At 39.3% G+C, this 20807-nt stretch overlaps 1 protein-coding gene across 5 annotated transcripts in view; it reads left to right on the forward strand.

The window, feature by feature from the left end:
- Positions 1–20807, forward strand: part of DYNC1I1 (dynein cytoplasmic 1 intermediate chain 1) — a 313409-nt gene that overhangs the window by 246444 nt on the left and 46158 nt on the right. For all 5 annotated transcript variants that reach the window (XM_053896695.1, XM_053896694.1, XM_053896697.1 and 2 more), the window contains 3 exons: positions 771–884; positions 3366–3499; positions 6962–7106. In XM_053896695.1, the coding sequence (XP_053752670.1) occupies positions 771–884; positions 3366–3499; positions 6962–7106 (393 nt within the window). The remainder of the gene's footprint in view (positions 1–770; positions 885–3365; positions 3500–6961; positions 7107–20807) is intronic.

Genomic DNA, 20807 nt, shown 5'->3' on the forward strand with positions numbered 1-20807 from the left:
TTAGTATTTAATGTGCAGCTGCAAATGATTTTAGCTTACCATTTAGGATTCTACAGAGTGGGGATTGCCTGCTAGAGTTATGACAGGAGGTAAGAGCATCTTGCTTATGATTCCCGGGATGTATAAGTGACTTTTATCAAGGCCCTGGCCAAATCGAAGCCTCCGTAGTAGCCCAGATGATATTTTGAAAAATAAATCTATCATTATCCTAGATTTTGCAGTAACATAAAAGAACCTAATTTTATCACGAGGTGCACTGTGCCAGTAAGTCCCGCTACCAATATCTCCCCCTCAAATTAAAGAGGCTGATGAATATTAACCACTTTTTATAAAGAATGTTAACAAATGTTTGGCACGGTGACTAGAATGCATTAAACTCCAGATTTAGTAACACATATTCCTTCCAAAAGTCAATAGTTCCACTCTTTTGAAAGCTGTCTGTTTTCATCACTCATGGTGAGCTTAGAAGCCAAACTATGTGCTGCTTCTGCCCCATCAGTCATCATTGGCTGCAGCTTCCTTCGGCTCTGTTGGACCGCCTCTGACTGAGCAAGGTGAAGCTTGGTAAGTATTTCCACTACTACATGTTGATGCCAGAGCTTTTAGAAAGAAATCAGGTTCAAATCAAAAGTGGCAAATGACCTGAGGCTTGTATTATTGTAGGCTTATGTCAACCTTTAATCCTTGTTTTAGAGTAATGTGTTTGACACTTCAGTGTAAGCATTTCCTCCTGGATTGGCGTCTAATCCTCCATGTTTATGTTTTTGCAGCATCCCGTGTACTGTGTAAATGTTGTTGGGACCCAGAATGCTCATAACCTCATCACTGTCTCTACCGATGGTAAAATGTGTTCCTGGAGCCTGGACATGCTCTCAACTCCACAGGTGGGTTTGTTTTCCCCTACACATAAGAGCATCCTGGCTAAAAGAGATACTTGCCTAATGGAACATAGTTCCTAAAAGCCAAACCCTCACATCCTATGGGAGCTAAAACCAATGGATGCACTTGAAAGAGTGGGGCCTGCTTTCAGCAGTCTCCTCCCGAAGCCAAAACCCATTTCCTTTACCACAAATCATGTAATTATTGTAATACGTTAATCCTTAGGTCAGTTTCAAGTGAAAATGAAATAATCCATTTTAAAGCATAGTAATTATAGAAGTTGCCTGTGGTATGAATTGTACTTACCCTAAAGCATTGTTAAACAAATGCAAACGAAGTTGGAGCTCAACAGAGCAATCCCTTAAGGGCACTTGCCTTGAAGGAAAGGTATCCCCACAAAACAGAAACCCAAGCCCTTGCTTGCATCCTTAGCCTAGACGGATGCCTGTGTGTATGAAGAATTTGTCCAACCATCTGTTTTCTCCTCTGGAATGTTTGTTAGGATGGCTCCTGCCATTCCTTGCTCAACAAATGAGAAGTTGAAAATGAAAATGTTCCAAAATGTCCAAACCACTACTGATTACAGTAATGGAAACCAAACAAATAAGCACAAGGGTAAGAGACCACTGCAGGGAGCCATCGAAATGCAACTTGCAGAATATATCTATGTATTCAAGATGCATGCATACACACATACACACATGCATAGACACACTCTGTCCACATTTCTTTATGGGAAAAAACATAGTTCATTGTCCTCCAACTAAAAACACAGAGAAGAGTTTACTGTTAGAGACTTTGACAAAAATGTGAGGAAACATCAGGAAAATTATAAACATATCTAGGAGATAATTCGAAATTTTAACATTCCTATTCCCTTTCCTGGAATAATGACCCTAGAATGTCTGCCTCCCAATTTTCGAAGACATTGGAGTTTCAAGACACATAAGGAAATGTGGAAACCATAAGCAGCCTCCTATAAGTCTCCAAAAATACAGATGTGGAGAATATTAAGACTAAGTAAATTCTTTTTATAATTTGGGGTGGGGGGAGAGAGAGCTAATAGGCTCCTTACTATTTAAGTTCATCTATTCTGACTAAGCATTACCATTATACAAGTTGGGAGTTGTGTGTGGGTATTTTATAGCTTTGTCTTAAAATTCTCAGCAATATGTTCTCTGCTTTTAAAAGCATGGAGATTACAAACAGATATAAGAGTGAACCCTCTAGTTAGGAATTTTTAATTGCCCATTTGGCTGATTAAATGTGTACTTGTTTAAGTTAAAACCAGTCGTACAGGGGATACAAGATGGTTCTTATTAATTTTAGCATGCCTGCAGACTCCTGTCCTGGTACAGAGATTGAAAGCTTCATGGTATATCCATGGATGGCAAGCAGACAGCATCCAGTCATCACCTTGGTCCCTCTGTGTTCCAAGTGGGTGACCGAGAGACCGTACCTTTCCTGCTGCTAATTTTAGCAATGGAGCAGACCACTGGATGGTTCCGTTTTCTGTATTGTCATAATGCCCCCTCCCTGATGCGCTCACTATGTGTGTGGATCTCATGTACTGCGAGCATGTCACATGACCACACAATCTACCCAGACTGTTAGCACACGCAGCCAATTTCTGGACTCCTTGGCTAAGACGACCTGGCTTATTCATTTGCACAAAAAGACTAAACTCCTTAGCAACTATAATGGCATGATCCCCTAGAATGATTTTTTAAAATCACTTCAGGTACACAAAGTAGGCTGTTTTGATGTAAATAGCCAGAAACATTTAGGGATGTTGGTTACACTTAATTACTCTTCACTGTCATTAAACTTCATTCAGCAGAATGTCTCTTAAGATACATGGATTCCTGATTTTGAAAATAATCTTAGATAAAATAAAGGCTTTCCTTTGTTATTTTAAAGACTTATTTAAATACTGTCCTCTGTAGGCATATAGCCTATACACCCAACGGTTGCCCTTCATGAAATCATGTCCCCTTTGAAATCTGTTTTTTATGACTTGAGTGACAACTTTCTGGTTTTAGTCCATGGAGGACACACACTCCTGCTTTGACAATATGCTTAGTACATCTGATATTAATACACGTGTATTCTCACGAACAATTGATTTTGAAAATGTTTGTAAATACAAGGGTATTGTGTGTTTTATTAAAGCCTGGGGCTGACAAGTGTAACCATTACAGTATTATCTTTAGTTTCTGCACCATTAGTTTTGAAATTCTCACCTGTCATCTCTGCCTGACTTAAGAAGCAGCAGCACACGCTGATGAGATCCAGCCGGCCTGAAACCAGAGATACACAGAAGCATGAATGTCAGGGGCAGTAAAGCGTGGTTTCTGGCACAGCCAGGGTCTTTTGTAATGCTGTGTGAAAAGCAAACAGACGACTTAGCCAAATGATTTTTCCATGCTGTCTTTGGCATGGCAAGGAGTTGACAGAAGGAATATAACCACGCCGTGTTTTGGTAGGAGAGCATGGAGCTGGTGTACAATAAGTCCAAGCCTGTGGCTGTTACCGGAATGGCTTTCCCGACGGGAGACGTCAATAACTTCGTGGTTGGCAGTGAGGAGGGTACGGTCTACACAGCCTGCCGTCATGGAAGGTGATTTTGTGTTTTCTTACTGATGACGTGTTTCTCATTTCCGAAAGTCTGTTATCGCATTCTGGATTATAACCACCTTGCGTTATGAGAAAGGCGATATCTGCAGGCATACAAAGCACACCTCAAGTTTTTATTACCTTATGGCATCCATCTGCTCTGATCATTAACCACAGTGAGTCTTGGATGGTTCACAGGCCTTGAGGAAAAAGATCCAAGCTTCTTAGCATATCATGTAAGACCCTTGCAAGCCTCAGCCTTCAGGCACCAGCCACGCACACACCAGGGAAGACAGTCCCCAAATATTGCTTATCCCACACACCTCCATATGTCCCCACACTCCATTTCTTCCGTCAGGTCTGGCACTTCTCTCTTTTTGGCCTGATTAACTCCTTGGACTTCAAGAGCCAGAGCAGAGGTCCTTCCACACTGAAGCCTCTCCTGACTCTCTTAAGCAGACAAAACCACTTCCTCCTTTATGGCTTCACAGAATTTTCATTCCTTTCATTTGCTCATGTCCTCAAGGAATTCTTACTAAGAACCTTCCATGTGCCCAGCACGTTTACATCATGAGGATGCGGTAAGGAAAGAAACAGAAGTGGAGATCATATTCTGATTGAGGGTGAAAGACAATAAACTAATACACAAGGAAATATGTGGCTTAAGATGATAGTACTATAGAGAACATTTAAGTAGAATAAATGAGATGGGACCACGGGCTGTAAGATAGGTTTGCTATTTTGTATATTTTTATACCTACTTCTACAATCCATTAATTGCATTTTATTTCAACTATTCATTCATTTGCCATTTTTCTCTTACTAAACTCTTTCCATTTCATCATTGATTTTCTGCCCGGGGCCTGACACATGGTATGTGAGGAGCTAAAAATCTATATGGAGCATAGAGAAATGACAGTCTCCAAATAATATAGAGAAATGCCTTGGGGCTCTTCCTCCCCTTCAGGGAGGCTGGAATGGTATGAGATGCAAGTCACCATGAAGTTTGTAAGTGATAAGAATTCGGCCTTGGTTGAGAGATCGGCAAATGCCCCTGGAAAACCATCAGGATGAAGTAGAATCCAATAATTAGAATTATTGTAAAATTGCATGCAAGGCTTAATGAGTGGCTTCACCATCTCTTGAAAGGTTCACTGTGTTCGCCCTGGTACTTAATTTTCTTTCACTTTAGGAGTTCTAATTCAATTGATTTTTCATCTCTTCTACTCAGCCCAGGCTATTTAGATTTAATGAGAAATCAGAAATTGTTCCAAGTTTATGCTCCTGTGTTTTTGTGATTTGTAGAAGCGATAAGTGATGTGATTCTTCCATTCACACAATATGAGCTGTGACGCTCCTACTGTTCTACACATAGCAACAAGCAGTATTTCCCCTGCTCACATAATTTAAAGATGAGTAGGAAGATATGCCTCATGGTTCCATGCCCATAAAACTGATGAAAACCATGCATTAAGGTTTTACGAGAGCATAAAAAGATCTGATAAAATTGTTCATTCATGCAAACATTCGCAGCACACCTACTTTGAACAAAGCACATTGCTCGATGCTTCCAGGCACGCAGACATTATTTAAACCTGGTTTCTGCCTTCAAGAAAGTGATGATAGTGGGAAAGATAAATGCACAAATATCTGCCGTACAGGTAGAATGTCATACGTGGCATAAGAGAGGCACAGAGAGGGCTGTGGACCAACTATGGAGTCACAGGTCTATCTACACATTTATTAGAATCAACAGGCATATAGGTTCTGGTGGCGTAATTCAGGACCTTAATTATCTGAAGGCTACAGAACATGTTCATTGATAACCTTCAGGGTTTTTTTTTTTCTTTTTTAGTTTCTCTAATGTGAATACCGTTTTACATGATGAACATTTTTGCTCTGTGGCTATTGTCCTTTTTAAGCACAATCAGAATATGCACTATGGTTCCAAAGAAGGGTACCCAAGGTAAAAACCACAAATCTTTTTACAACGAGCTTGATTTTGCTTCTTACATTGGTCCATCCATCTGAAATATAAAATACAGATCTTAATAAAGTTGTAACATAGCAAGAATTTGGCTTAGTAATTTTAAATGGGTCACATAGGGCTACGGGGGAGTGGTGGGAGATTTCTATTTTTCAACTAACATAGAGAAGGTGAAAATCCACTTCCATAAATTAAATAAGGTCCTCATTTTGCACCCTATAAACTCTTTCAGGATGCTGTTAAGAGCAAGTGGAGTCTCACCAGGGGCCACTTCAAAGATCAGTTCCTCGTGTTCTTTAGAACAGTTTAAATGATCACGTGTGGAACTGCTGTTAGCAGTTTCACTGGGAATAATTTTTGAGTGCCTGTTACATGGAACATGCACTGTAGCATTTTCTCATGATTTCAGATTTTGCCGAGCACACTGACATTTATTGGTGCTCCAGAAACGCAAATGTTTTAATAACTTAATTCATTTCGCTCTTCTTGACATAATATTTAGATTCCACAATCCCTAAGTATTTGTCATATTTATAACCTCATGCACATGGATTTTTAAAATCCAGAATTTCTGGTATATTTTTTAAGTGGGTATGATTATGTGCAGACTACTGTGTGATAACAGGGCTGGAAATAATCCCAGCTTAGTTAAATAAGCGACATATGTCCTCGGATAACTTTCAAAATATGTATCACTACTTCTCAAGTGTGCTTCTTTTTTTTTTGGTGGGTGGGGAAGGAAGGCCTAAGTTTGTCTATTTTCCTTTATGGTTTCTTTCAACAAATATTTATTGAGCACATACTATACGCCAAACACTTGGCAACAAGAAAAACCAAGCACCAGCCCTTACAGAAGTTATATTTCATAGACTTGAAAACTTCTTTTAGCAAAACCATTATTTTCTAAGTATCACATTGAAGTTTTGCATATCATATTGTGGTGGGCAAGGGGTTCCACAAAATAGCACCTTTTCAGATAGTCAACTTTATTTACGAAATTCCCTTGAAAAGATAAATGCAAGTATACAAGGATATGTGGAGTTTTGTAGCCAATGGGGTTCCCGAAGGAGTTAAAATGGAATGTGTGTCCAATGTCATCATAAGAGTCTTATCAAATAAATATGAAAGCTTCTGAGATAAAAAAGTATGTATGTTTTCCATTGATGTGCTATACCAACGATGATAGGATTTGAGAGACTTCTAAAAAAGGAATTTTAAATGACAAAATTTGATACTAAATTGTGAAGGTTAAAAAGATTATATTGCTCCATATTATTTTTTAATCATTAAAAGTAGTCAAGAATTTTACTTCTCTCAAGATAACTGTGAAAGTGGTTTCATTTTTGGTGGTTTATGGTTGTTCTTCTAAATTACAGAGAAGTAATCATGCAGAGACAAGTTTGGTTTTGTTTTTTTTTTTAACTAATCGCTGCTTTGCAGAGGTCACTGAAATTCTATTCATGTGTGGTCTTCGTGCAGCAAAGCAGGTATTGGTGAGGTCTTTGAAGGTCACCAAGGGCCAGTGACTGGAATTAACTGCCACATGGCTGTGGGCCCAATTGACTTTTCACACCTGTTTGTCACGTCATCATTTGACTGGACCGTCAAACTGTGGACCACAAAGGTAAGAATACCCTGATTTAAGATCTCAGGTAACACATAGGCAAAGAGGACAGTTTTATTGTTCACAGCCTGCTGGTGAGTGCAGTCTGCCTCAGAGCTAAAAGCTCAGTTTCTCCATCCACTTTATCTATTTTAAAATATGTAAGTAATACTTGAAAGCATTCTAAACGTGAAAAGTCCCAACAGTTCAAATAATAATAAAATGGAAGTCCTTCTTTGCTAACACTAATCCTGCCCACAACATCCCCTCCCGCGCTACCATCTGAGCCCTCTCCCCAAAGGTGACCCTCTTGGAGCAGTCTAGTGTGGGTTCGGTAAGCACTGACTTACATGCATATGTACTTATGGAAATATGACTTGAGACTTGGTGTTTTGGTTTGGGGGTTTGGGTTTTTTGTTTGTTTGTTTGTTTGTTTGTTTGTTTTTTGAGCCCTTGGTGGCTTTTAAGCTGGCAAATGGCACTGTATTAGTTGTGTTTTCAAAGGCAATTCTGACCATGTTGGAGAGCCAAGAAAGGAACGACCATCTAAAAGAAAGGCGCAGTAGTCCAGGGAATAAATGAAAGCAGCATAAACCAGTAGTTTGGGGTGGAAGGAAACAGATGGATTCGAGAACTGTTTATAAGGTACAGGCAACAGAAATTGGTGACTGATCTGATACAAAGATGGTGAGAGAGGGAGTCATCAGGAAAAAACCCAAGTTATGGCTAGAGCAACTAGCAATCTGTGCTCATCTATCAAGGCATTCACTGCATGGAGACATTAGAGGAAGGGCGCGTCGGCAAAGAGCATTGTGCGGGTTAAATTTAAGGTGCCTGGGTGGCACGATTCACGATCTCCATCAGACGGTTTGATATGTGGGACGGAAGCAGAGGGAGACCTCTCAACTGCGGGTACGTACTTAGTAGCAGTCAGAATAGCAATCACAGAGCACCTGGGTGGCTCAATCAGTTAGGCATCTGACCGGCTCAGTTCATGATTCCAGGGTTTGTGAGTTCAAGCCCTGCATTGGGACAGAGAGCCCACTTCAGATCCTCTGTCTCCCTCTCTCTCTGCCCCTCCTCTGCTTGTGCAGGTGTACTCTCTGTCTTTCAAAAATAAATAAACGTTAAAAAAAAAAAAAGAATAGCAATCATTATTATAGTCCAAGGAGTGTATTTTAAAAGAAATGTTAAGACTAACAGGGAGCTTGGGTGACTCAGTCAGTTAAGCATCTGACTCTTGACTTTGGCTCAGGTCATGATCTCATGGTTGTGGGTTTGAGCCCTACATAGGGCATGGAGCATAGGGCTCCATGCCGACAGTGCAGAACCTTCTTGGGATTATCTCTCTTTGCCTCTCCCTCCACTTGCATGCTCATGCTCTCTCTCTCTCTTTTACTCTCAAAATAAATCATTTAAATAAACTTAAAAAAAATAAATGTGAAGAGTAGATCCAGAAAAACAGGACTGTTTAGGAACTAGAAAAGAAGATTAAAAGAACACCAACCTTTGGGGCGCCTGGGTTGCTCAGTTGGTTAAACATCTGACTTCACCTCAGGTCATGATCTTGCAGTTCATGAGTTCAAGCCCCGCACTGGGCTCTATGCTGACAGCTCAGAGCCTGGAGCCTGCTTTGGAATCTGTGACTCCCTCTCTGTCTGCCCCTCCCCTGCTCATGCTCTGTCTCTCAAAAAATAAATGAACGTTAAAAAAGAAAAATTTTTAAAAGAGCACCAACCCAAGAAATAGGGGGAAAAATTACAACTTTGGGGTACGAATAGAGAAGAAGAGGACATAATTGGCCTTGACTATAGGAAAAACAACTCACCTATAAGAGAAATTCAATTAAAACCAAGTTGAGAAACTTCTTTTCAGCTATCATACTGACAAAAATTCAAAAGCAATATAATCTGTGATAAGACAGAAAGAACCAGCCATTCTCATACATTGCTGGTGCAAATGGAAAATGGCACAACACTGGAGAGAAGAATTTGGTAATATATAAAAAATAATTCACCATGCATATTTGCTCATTGTTAGAGCAATTCCTGTTTCTAGGAATCTATGCCAAAGGTATACTAGCAAAAATAAGAAGAGACATCTGCAGAAGGAGATTCATTGAAAGGCTACTTTGAATAGCAAAAGACTGGAAAGGACCCAAGAGTCCATCAGTAGGGCTCAGGACAAATCAAAAGTAGTGAACATCCACACAAGAGAGAACCATTCAAGGAGAGGAAGAAATGCAGAAGGTTTCTTCATACTAGTATGGAGTGGTGCCTAGGATGTATTTTTAAATGAGAAAAGTAAGGTGGAGAAAAGTATAAATAGTACATTGTCATTGTTTGATATTTATACACGTTTAAGATGTTGGAATGATAGACACATATACACAAAATTATTACTCATAGGGAGGCAGGAGGCTGAAAGAAACAAAGAGAATAGCTATACTTTTTTTTTTTTAAATACTGTGTACTTTTGGTTTGGGAACGATGTAAATATTTTTCATAATTACAAAATGAAATAAATTTTAAAAGTGGTTCCTAAAAAATGTGAAGTAACATGAAATGAATCACCCTTACTGTGGTTCAAATGGGAAGCAAACCCTTATAGTAAGTATGGAATGATTCAAAGTGACTTTAAAATCCTGTATTTTGACTCTACAGCCCGAAAAGGATATATTTTAAAGATAACAGGAACTCGATGAAAATTTTTAACTACTTTTCATACTCACATTGCTGGTGGTTGTATTGTTACTTTACTCTCATACCATTGTATTTGTATCATGAGATAAATGAAATGGCTGCATTTGTGTCATTGAAGAGTGATATCAGCTGGGTTGAAAGAAGATACAAATGCATGAATTGAGTAAAATCTCTGTAGTAATCCTGAATACAGGTTGTATGCGTCAGTAAAAACTTGTGGTGTATGTTACCTTTAAATCTAAAAAATACAGGGGCACCTGGGTGGCTCAGTCGGTTGAGCATCCGACTTCAGCTCAGGTCATGATCTCACAGTCTGTGGGTTCGAGCCCCGTGTCGGGCTCTGTGCTGACAGCTCAGAGCCTGGAGCCTGTTTCAGATTCTGTGTCTCCCTCTTTCTCTGACCCTCCTCTGTTCATGCTCTCTCTCTGTCTCAAAAATAAATAAATGTTAAAAAAAAAAAAACCTTTAAATCTAAAAAATACATATTCAAAGCTCTATTTACCAAAAAGGTCCAGAAACAATGAACAATTCAATAGCAATGAGACTCCTGGTGTCCAGATTGTGCTCTGTAGATACCAGTTTCACTAAAAGAAACCAGAGATTCTAAAAGAAATTACTGATTCTAGATCTGGAGCAGGAAATGTATAAAATGAAGCTGGAATATTTCATCATAATAGAAATCAAGGAAGCTACCAAACACTGCATGTTTCTTGTCAAAGGTCTTAGCAGCCAATTTGAATAGGCTTCTGCTGTCCAAAGAATATCAATAAGGTAATAGATTCATGAGTTCATAATAATACTGAAAAGGGGGAAAGAACCTCATTAGTCATATTTGGAGAATTTTAGGGAAACAAATTCAATATTTTGGAAATTAAAGAAAGAATCAATTATTTAAATTATTTATTCTGAAAGATTTAAACATTTATTCTGTCTTTTCTATATGATTTGTATGTCAGGGCTACTAAATAATTGATAAAGGGATGTTCTAGAAATATTCCAGCTAATAGAGGAAGATAAGATTTGCTTATCACCACTCTGGAACCTCTAATGATTTAGGTAATGATTATTGCTGATAACATTATAAAAATAGAAACAACTTTCACAGTTATGGAAGTATAGAATACTTCTTTTGAAGTAGACTTGTCCCCCAAATAAAATTCAAATCCTATCAATCCACCAGATCTCTAAATTTAGAGGCAATTGGAGATAAATAAGCTAAATACTAAATAATACTACAGAGATGGAATCAGTCAAATTAAGGCTGTGGAGAAATCTATGGCACAGCTGATCTCCTTTCTGCAACATTTTCTTTGAAAACCTTTTTTTCAAAGAAAATAAAAGAAATGGAGGTGGAAACTATGTATCAAAACAAAATAGAACCAAACAATACTTGAGACATTTCAACCAATCTTAAAATACTAATCCTGCATAGATCTTGATCCAGACAAGCAACCCTTTGAAAAAAGTGGAAGGTTATCAGGAAAATGGGAAAATTGACTATAACATTTGATGATATTTATGGATTATTATTTTTAGATGTGATAATTATATTTTGATCATCTTAAGTGGTTTTACCTTTTAGAGATGCACACTGAAATCTTACAAGAGAAATCACATGATGTAAGAAATTTGCTTCAAAATAATCAGTTGGGAAGGGAGAGCATGTGGATATAGATGAATAAAATTGTGCTATATTGATAAGTATTGTAGCTGGATATTGATATTCTTCTATTTCTGAATGCATTTAAAATTTTCTATAGTAAAAAAAAAAAAAAAAAACTAAAAAAAAAATAAACAAAAGAGAAGGGAATGACCAACAGTAACAAATACTTCATGGAAGTATCGTCAAGACTAAAATGCATCCATTGTATTCGGCAGCCTCACTGTGCCCATGGCAAGTACAGTTCCACTGGCATGTTGAGGATGGTACATGAATAACAAGGAGTTAAGGAGTGAGTGAGAAGGAAGGAAGCATTGAAGAAAACTCGAGAAGTTTGGCTATGAGGAGAGGAAGATGGGAGGTAGAGAGAGAGTTTTCCTTTTTTCTATTTTTTTTTTTTTTTTTTAAAGATCACAGAGACGCTTGAGGATGTTGCTGTTGTAGAATAGCCAGCAAAGAAAAAGAGTAGAAAACCTGCAAGTGTAAAACGGAGAAAGGGCCCTGAAGGTGTTGGGGTAAATGAGATGCATAGCATGGGCAACGGGTAATATTGATATTTGGGCAGTGGCATGCCTTCTGTTGTAACAAAGGAACAGGAAAGGAAGGGGATGAATACGCAAGTGGGTAGGTGTGGTGAACGAAAGCAGAGGGAACCCTCCTGGGTTTTCTCAGTGAAGCGGGATGTGAGGTAGTCTGCTGAGTGGGAAGCTGAGGTGCTGAAGGGAGCAGGTTGCAGCTGGCCATGGGAGAGAAGAGGAAGAGCTGATTAAGGAAGCAAAGATGGACTCTGGGAGGTGTCATTCTAATTATAGTGGCATCGATCTTCAGGGCCAACTTCCTCCAAGAGAAATTAGCAGCAGAGATATGGATATGGATGAGGGGGACACTTAGATCCAGGGCCAAAGCTTTCCCAGAGTGCAATGGCGCGACAATAGAACATGAGATTGGAAATAAGGACAAGAGCATGTGTGATGTTAGAGGCTAAGGATTCTATGCTCTGGAGCTGAAGGGAAATGAAAACAGGAGAAAGTAAAAGAGCAAGGGGTTGGAAGCCCCTAGAAGATCAAAGAATAGGTATGAAGGAAGGAATTGAGTAAGAGAATTAGTAAAATAAGAGATTATTGTTAAAAAGTGGGATGTTTGGATTTAGTAATGAACGACTGAAATAATTCCAAGTGGTAAAAACAAAACAAAACAAAGCAATAGCTCCAGGGTGTGGTCATATTGTAACTGAAGTCAAGCAGACGTGAAGTTCATTGGAGCTGAGGGGGTCTGACTGGGATAGAAAAGTACATAGCGAGCCCCATGCTAAAGTCACCAGTGAATTAGGAAGAGAGATCAGAAAAGGTAAGGATGATACAGAGAATGGCCTGAGCTTAAAAGAAGCAGGACTTTTTATAGGACATCTACACCCTGGAGAGCAAATAAGAAGCTGACCCTCTCCCTCTTCTGAAATAGAATATCTAGTAATGAACACTTTCTCCTGGAGGACACAGCAGGGGCGGTGATGAGCTTATGAGAGAAGTGGGGAGGGAGGTTCCCCTGAGACAGGAAGCAGAGGGAGCTTTCCATGAAAAGCCTGAAGATGGAGGCAAATGAGTTCATCATGGAATGGGAGACATGGAGAGCATGGTGGAAACATCTAGAAAGGGGGAGAGCACTGAGTGGTTGGTGCAGGTAAAACAAGTACTAACAGAGATTTCTAGACAATGCTATGAGAATTTAGCAAAAATAGGGAGGGGAGATACAAAAAAAGGAGCCTGGAATTCTGAACAGAATGCTAATTTTTGCAAATTCTAGTGAGGACAGCAAGCAAGAAGAAAGGATTAAAGTACATTGCATTGCCCACCCTCCACCTCCCCATCACACCAGATTTCATCATTAAACCACAGTCAGGGGAGGCTTCACATTGAAGCAGAAACTTTGTTGGAGCACTTTACCTGGCAAACAGAGGACAAGGCTCCATTCTAGCAGCTGAATCAACAAGAAGCCATTTTCATCTGAATGGTTAAAAGGTAGAGATCCACTCAGGAAATACATGCGATGAACTGGAAAGATAGGTCTATACTTGGTTGTGTAGATTTATTTTTATTTTATAAATTATGGCAAGTCATTTTAGGACCAAATTAATCAAAACTTAATTCTAGGGAGTTTTCTATGGAAGATGAATTTGCAGGGACTGGGGGTGGTGGAGCAAGACCACCATTTACTGAGGTCATACAGTATGCCAGGCATTGTGCTAAATATACTACATGCAATACATAGTCCATTAATTCCTCCCAGTAAACTCATGAGTAGTTGCATTGCTCCATTTTGTAGAAGAAGAAATAGACATAAGAGAGTTGAAATAACATCCCTGGTGTGCTCAATGAGAGCCTGGGGTATTCAAACCCAAATGAGTGTGACCCCCAAAGCTGTGATCTTTTCCACACAAGCATGCTAAGCCCAGAGACAGGACATCCAGTTTTAAGGCTAGTGTGACCATCCAGGTGAGAGTCAGAATTTTGGCAGTGGCAGCAATGGTGAGTTTCTGGAGAACACAAGTCTAAGAGAAAGAAACAAGCAGATGTGACCAAGTGACTGGATTTGAGAGCAGAGTCAATGACGATTCTGATATTTCTGCCTTAGGCATCTGAGTAAAAGACTGATGGTGCCAGTGACTGAGATAGAAAATAGAGGAAGAGCAGGCTTATGCTGGGGGCAGAAAATTAGCAGTCTGGGGCATGCTCCAGCTGAGGCACCTGGAAATTCCTAAAAGATAATCGAAAATACCAGAACTCAGGGTTAAGAGTGTAGGTAAAAATCTGCTTTGATCTCAGGGTTGTGAGTTCAAGACCCACGTTAGGCATAGAGCTTACGTTTTTAAAAAAATCTAGATATGGCAGTGATCAACCTATAGTCAGTCATTGATTCCAAGAGAAAATTAAGAAGAAAATGTCAATTGAAGAAGAGAGGGTACAACGTGGGAACCACAACTGCTTCAGGAAGAGAAGGAATACATGGATGGAAAAGACAAGAAGAAGGTGACATTGACCTCAAGACAGACTGAGGCTGGTTGCAGAACAAGAAGAGCAGACAGGAGACAAGAAAACAAAGATCACTCTTTCAGACTAGGGGCCAGAACTGAAGGAGACAGAGTGGTGGCTAGCAGGAAAAGCCAGGCCCACGCTTGGTTATTATGCTTTTTTTTTTCTCCCAAGATTTTATTTATTTATGCTGACAGAGAGAGAGAGAGAGAACTAGCAAGGGACACGCAGAAGGAGAGGGGACAGAGGATCTGAAGGGAGCTCCATGCTAGCGTCAGAGAGCCTGATGAGGGGCTCAAACTCACAAACCGAGATCATGACTTGAGCCGAAGTCAGATGCTTAAACAACTGAGCCACCCAGGTGCCCCCAAGATTTTATTTAAATTCGTTAGTTAACATATAGTATAGTATCAATTTCAGGAGTAGAATTTAGTGACTCATCACCCAGTGCTCATCCCAACAAGTGCCCTCCTTAATACCCATCATCCCACTAGCCCATGCCCCCTCCCCCCTCCCACGTCAACCCTCGGTTTGTTCTCTATCATTAAGAGTCTTTTATGGTTGTCTTCCTCTCTGTTTTTATCTTATGGAGGAGCCAGTGAAAAGTGCAGATTGATAGTGAGTAGACTGAAAATTGAGAAGGATGATATCAGGTGCCAGTGTGGGGTTGGGGAGGGGAGTAGAGGCAGGACACTGCTAAGGCTGGAGAAGGATTGGATGGGTTTAGCTGAATGCAAGTGGAAGGCAGAGCAGAGAGAGAAGGTCCCTGTTCTCTGGTGAGGTCAGAGGTGTGCTCATCCACTGACAGCGATGGGAAGTGGGATATGGTAGGGAGAGGAGGGGAGCTGCAGGTCATGTAAGAGAAGGGACAGCCCCCTGCCTCCAGAAGATGTCTGGATGGTACCAATTTGAGGACCAACTGGGGCCAAATATCAAAGATGCATTTCATAGGTGATGTCTAATGCTCCCCCACCCCAAACATTCTGCATGTCTAGAGACACACAGAGTAGGAGCCAGCAATCTGTTTTAATAAGTCTCCAAGCGATCCCCATGCTGCCAGAATTTGAAGAGCCATGCTCTAATCCAATGTGAATTTCGGTCTGAAACTCCCATCCTACAGAGCTGGTGGGACAGTTCATTTATTTTGAGGGGTCCTTTCTCCTCAGGGTTGTGTTAGGAAACTGGGGCGCTAGTTCAAGAGGCAGGGAGGAGAATGAAAATCATTGTCCCACTCCCCAAATCAGGTTTCCTGGTACAATTAATACCCTACTTGTTCTGGTCAGAGATTTGTACTATGAATATATTTGAAACACCAAATTAATCATAACCTCTTGTGATGATGTCCTAGGAGCAATGGTTACACTTTATACTCTTGGCAACACCTGCTAGAGTCCTTTTCCTCTTCTTAATCTAAACATGTGTAAAATTTAAAGGAAATGGTAGCAACATCTAAAATTACTAGTCGCTTTTGCAAGACTTACTGAAACTTTCAGTCTTCATATAAAGGGCAAAGTGAAAATATTAACACTGTTCTGAAAATACTGGAAATTAAAAAAAAAGAAAGAAAATACTAGATATCAAGGCTTTGAGGTTTTTTTTTCTTTCTATTCTTATTGACAATGAGAATTTTCAGATAGGTGGAGAACAGAGACAAAAATCAGATGGGTAATTATTTCTGGGATGCTTCTGACAATAATGGTTAACTTGGTAATCTTTATTTTAAACTCATTGTGCAACTTGGAGTCATTTGATCATTTAAACAAAGGTGAAGAAGGTTTTGGTCACTTGATAATCAAGTTACTGATCCCCTCACACTTAAAATTATGTCCCAGTCCTTTTGGACAGCTATAACCAAATACCCAGGCTGGGCAGTTTCTAAACAACAGGAATATATTTCAGTCAGTTCTGGAGGCTGGGAATCCCAGGATCAAGATGCCAGCATGGTCATGTTCTAGTGAAGTCCCTCTTCCTGGTTCATGGACAGCACTTCCTTGTGTATCCTCAAATGGCAGAGGGGCTAGGGAGCACTGTGGGGTCTCTTTTATAAGGGCACCGATCCTGCTCATGAGGTACCACCCTTATGGCTTCAGTGTATCCCAAAGTTCCCTACCTTCTAATACCATCACATTGGAGATTAGGATTTCAACATATGAATTTTGGAGAGAACACAAATATTCAGAACATAGCAAGTTGCAAATTAAATAACATAAAAAAGAATCCTTCAGATGGTAGAAAGAGTTGATGCTAAGAAATAAGACTTTGAACCAGTCAGGAGTGAAATTTTAAAAGTAGCTGCAATATAATACTTTGTGTATAAAAATAAGCATAGCTCAAAGATAACCCCCAAAGAGCTTTTTTTAAGTTTATTTATTTAATTTGACAGAGAGAAAGAGAATGAGCTGGGGAGGGAGAGAGAGAGAGAGAGAGAGAGAGAGAGAGAGAGAAAGAGAGAGAGAGAATCCCAAGCAGGCTCTGTGCTCCTGGTGCAGAGCCTGACACGGGGCTTGAACTCATAAAACTGCAAAATCATGACCTGAGCCAAAGTCAAGAGTCAGACACCCAACCGACTGAGCCACCCAGGCACCCCCACACATGCATTTCATATATTCTACTACCAAGAATTCACATTTCTAACACAAATATAGAATATTAGGACAGAACATCTGTATTCCAGGGGAGAACGTCACACTGCAATTAGCACACTGAGCAAAATGCATGCAATCTTGAGGCTTGCAGCAAAGTCCATATCCACTCACTCTGCATAAGTAATGTGATTGCCAAAGAGACAGTAGCACTTCACACATTTTTAGACAGAGAGAAGCTATGACTTCAAAGATCAAGACCAAAACATAAAATTTCTGTACATAGGATTTCAGAAACACTGTAGTTTAATGGAAAAGCTTATTTGGAGAAAATGCTAATCATTGCCAATCCTCTTTGTGATTTGAAAAATTAATATTACTGTGAACTTTATATATGGTTTCATTTAAATTTCCCATGAAGATCGTACAGGTTGAATTTATGAACTGGGAAAGGCTAAAGGAAAGACATAATACTGTATATTTTGGGGGCATTTGGGCTTCTGAGCAGTTCCCAAAAGAGTGGTTTAGTCCATGAACACTAACTAACTGCACTGGCTGTAGGTGGAAAATTAACCTACCTAACGGTGTTACAGGACCTTAAAATTTTAACACGATTCTTTCTGGTTTCATTATCAGAGTTAACTTAGTAAGAAAGAATAAGTAGTGACAGAGGCTCGCTCTTTCTTTCTTTTCTTTCTTTTCTTTTCTTTTTTTTTTTTTTTTTTGGTCAGAAACTAAAGCAAAATAATTAATGGTGTACTTTTTTTTTTTTTTAAGCATAGTAGTACAACCATTTTTGATAGCAAGAGAGCTTTGTTCATCACTTTGATTATCAACATACTGTATTTTAACTCCATGCAAGGGAAAGAAAGAATGACCCTTGCCTTAGTGGATAAAGAGTAAAAATATAACCATGTGTAGAAAATAGTGCTGTTGGGATGCCTGAGTGGTTCAGTCAGTTAAGCTTCCAACTCTTGATTTAGGCTCAGGTCATGATCTCCTGGGATCGAGCCCCAAGACGGGCTCTGCGCTGTCATTGCAGAGCCTGCTTGGGATTCTCTCTCACCGTCTTTCTCTGTCCCTCCCCTATTTACACTCTATTTTTTTTCTTTCTATCTCAAAATAAATAAATCAACTTTAAAAAAATAGTATTGTTATGGTTGGTTATCACAGAGGCAGTATATGAGAGGGCCCAAATGAACCTCAATAGGTAGAGCAAGCAATCAGACGTGTCCTAACGGGTGTGTGCAGGTAGAACATGGAAGTTACAGAGAGTGTGAATTCTCTACCTGTCCACATGGAAGTTTCTCGTGGGAGATCTTCCCATGTGAAGTCCCACAATAAGCATCATCTGTCTCTCTTCCCCATATGCCCAACTTGCCCTTCCCTCTAACTTTTTGAAAACACAACAAAGCACAGACACCCACTCTTGACCTTGCTGCCTCTTTCCCATCCTGTTTATCTTCTGCCTTTTCCCACCAACTGCAGTTTTACCTCCTACAACCTCTTTATCTCCATAATCACCACTAAACCTCCTCCTTCAAAAATTGCCCTGACCTCCTTCTTGCCTGATCCGTGGGCATTTTGCCATTTTCATTTCCTTTCATGACTTTGCTGTTTCAGTAATGTTGAATAGTCCCTTGGAGCATCCTTCTTTAATATATCAGTGAGGCTGTTTTTAAGAGAGTAGTAAAAAGCTGCATACTTAAAAGTCTATCTTTGATGATTCTTTTAAAAAATAATAAAAAGAAATGCATTGCCTGAATAAATTCAATTGAGTACCAACTCTTACCTTTTACTATATCTTAGCCCATTACATTTCCCATCCATCAAGAAATACTGGAGTTGATACTTAGAAATGAAGTATGAACTCTTGGCTGGATTAAAACATTCATTATTCCACTCAGCTTTTCTGTTTGCTGAGGTTTTGGGTAATTTTTTTCCTGTACTGTAGTTTAGCTTAGTGGCTAGACAAGTTATGAGTCTTTGGACTTTTTATCATTGCATCCAGTTTGGAAAGTTTCATTGGGCTCCAATTAAATATTGAGTTAATATTTATTTTGGTCCTGGTACAGCTTCATAAGGATTTAGGTTCTTGATACTGTTTGTGTATTTGCCAGCTCAGTCTATTCCTTTAGTCTTCAAAGAATTTGAATTTCTTCTGCTTGTATGGATCATAGCTTCTGAATCCTTTCTGTGTTAAAACTTTGGGGCCTAAAATTCAATTCTTTTCTGTTGACTGGTCAGGTGTACAGTCTGACTTAACCCATGTGTTGGCATTGGATGTGGCTTCTGGACAGCACCCTGGGATGCTGTTATCCAAGAATCTTTCACGTCACACATTTGACTGATGGAAACCATGAACTTCTCTCAAATGTGTCTTGACACTGTACAATTAACCCACATCTCAGTCCTCTCTCTAATCTTTTAATGAAACGGAGTATCTAAGAACCAGATTTTCCAAGTGCCTGAAGGATGATGACTTTGCACAAATTAGAAAGATAATCTTCAATTGCCAAGCAACTACTGTGAAATCAATAAATATTACCTATTTCACAATGACATCCTCTGCCAGAGTTTAAATACAAGATGACAATCTTACCTGATTTTTTTTTCCATCTTAGCTACTAGGAAGGAAAGATAATTTCAATTTTTTATGAATAAAAGAAATTGGAAAAATTTTGTTTTTAAAGAAAAACATTGTTTTTTCCCTTTAAAATGAATTCACCAGAGATGATTATGTATTATAATAAATGTTAAATACACAAAATGTTATTACACATACTGCAATAATAAAAATAGCTTTGTCTTGTTCACTGAATCACATTTGGTGTATGTAGAATTTCTATCCTCTCCCTGTAAGACCATGAGCTCCCTGAAAGTAGGCTCATATTATTTTGTCTGTATCCCCAGTACCTGGCATACTGCTTGGCACCTGGTAAGCACTTAATAAATCATTGAATTAATACATGGATGAATAATCCCTGGGTTTTTAAGAGATGTATATTAAAGACATACTGTAACAAACATTTAGTTAGCAGTGGTTTTGAGCAGTAAAACTCATAGTCATAATTTAGAAATATAATAATTAGAAAACTGAGGTTAAGCTTTAAAAATCCTACTAGGAAATATTCAAGAAATATAATTTTGGGGGAAAAAAATCTAAGGCAACCATCCAGGAGCAGAGTGGCCTCTTAAATATTTTTCTTACAAAGTAGATGAGTAGGATTCCAATTAATTTGTGAGAATGATCTGAAGAGATGGGCAACCAGAATATGTGTCCTTAGCCATGTCTTGCACTCAAGAGGGTATTTACCCGAGTGAGCAAGAGAAGAGGTTCCTCAACAGGCTGGCAATCCCCTTTCAGTGCATGCAGGTGCCCAGGTGCATGCAGGAATGCTTTCTAAAGATACCCCTGGGAAAGTCTGTCCTTTGTGGAATATGACTCCCCCTCCCCCGAAAAAAGGGGGCTCAACTCTCTCTAAATCATAGCTTATAAGAAAAATTCCTAACTCAAACTGAAGCTCGTGGGGAAAGGATAGAGAAGGAAATGTGCTAAAGAACCTTCTCAAAGTAGGTGATATCCAAACTGAGGTTTGAAAGATTTAGGTCAAGAGAGAACAGGGAAAGACATTCAAGTAAAGGGAATTGAATATCCAAAAACCAAAGCATGGGATAATTGACACCCTACTTGTGTGACTTTAGGAAGGTTACTCTGCCTCTGTGTGCTGCTGTTTATTCATCTATACAAT

The sequence above is a fragment of the Panthera pardus genome, unplaced genomic scaffold (genome assembly GCF_024362965.1).
Source record: "Panthera pardus isolate Hobbes unplaced genomic scaffold, ASM2436296v1 HiC_scaffold_8, whole genome shotgun sequence".
Classification (NCBI taxonomy): Eukaryota; Metazoa; Chordata; class Mammalia; order Carnivora; family Felidae; genus Panthera; species Panthera pardus.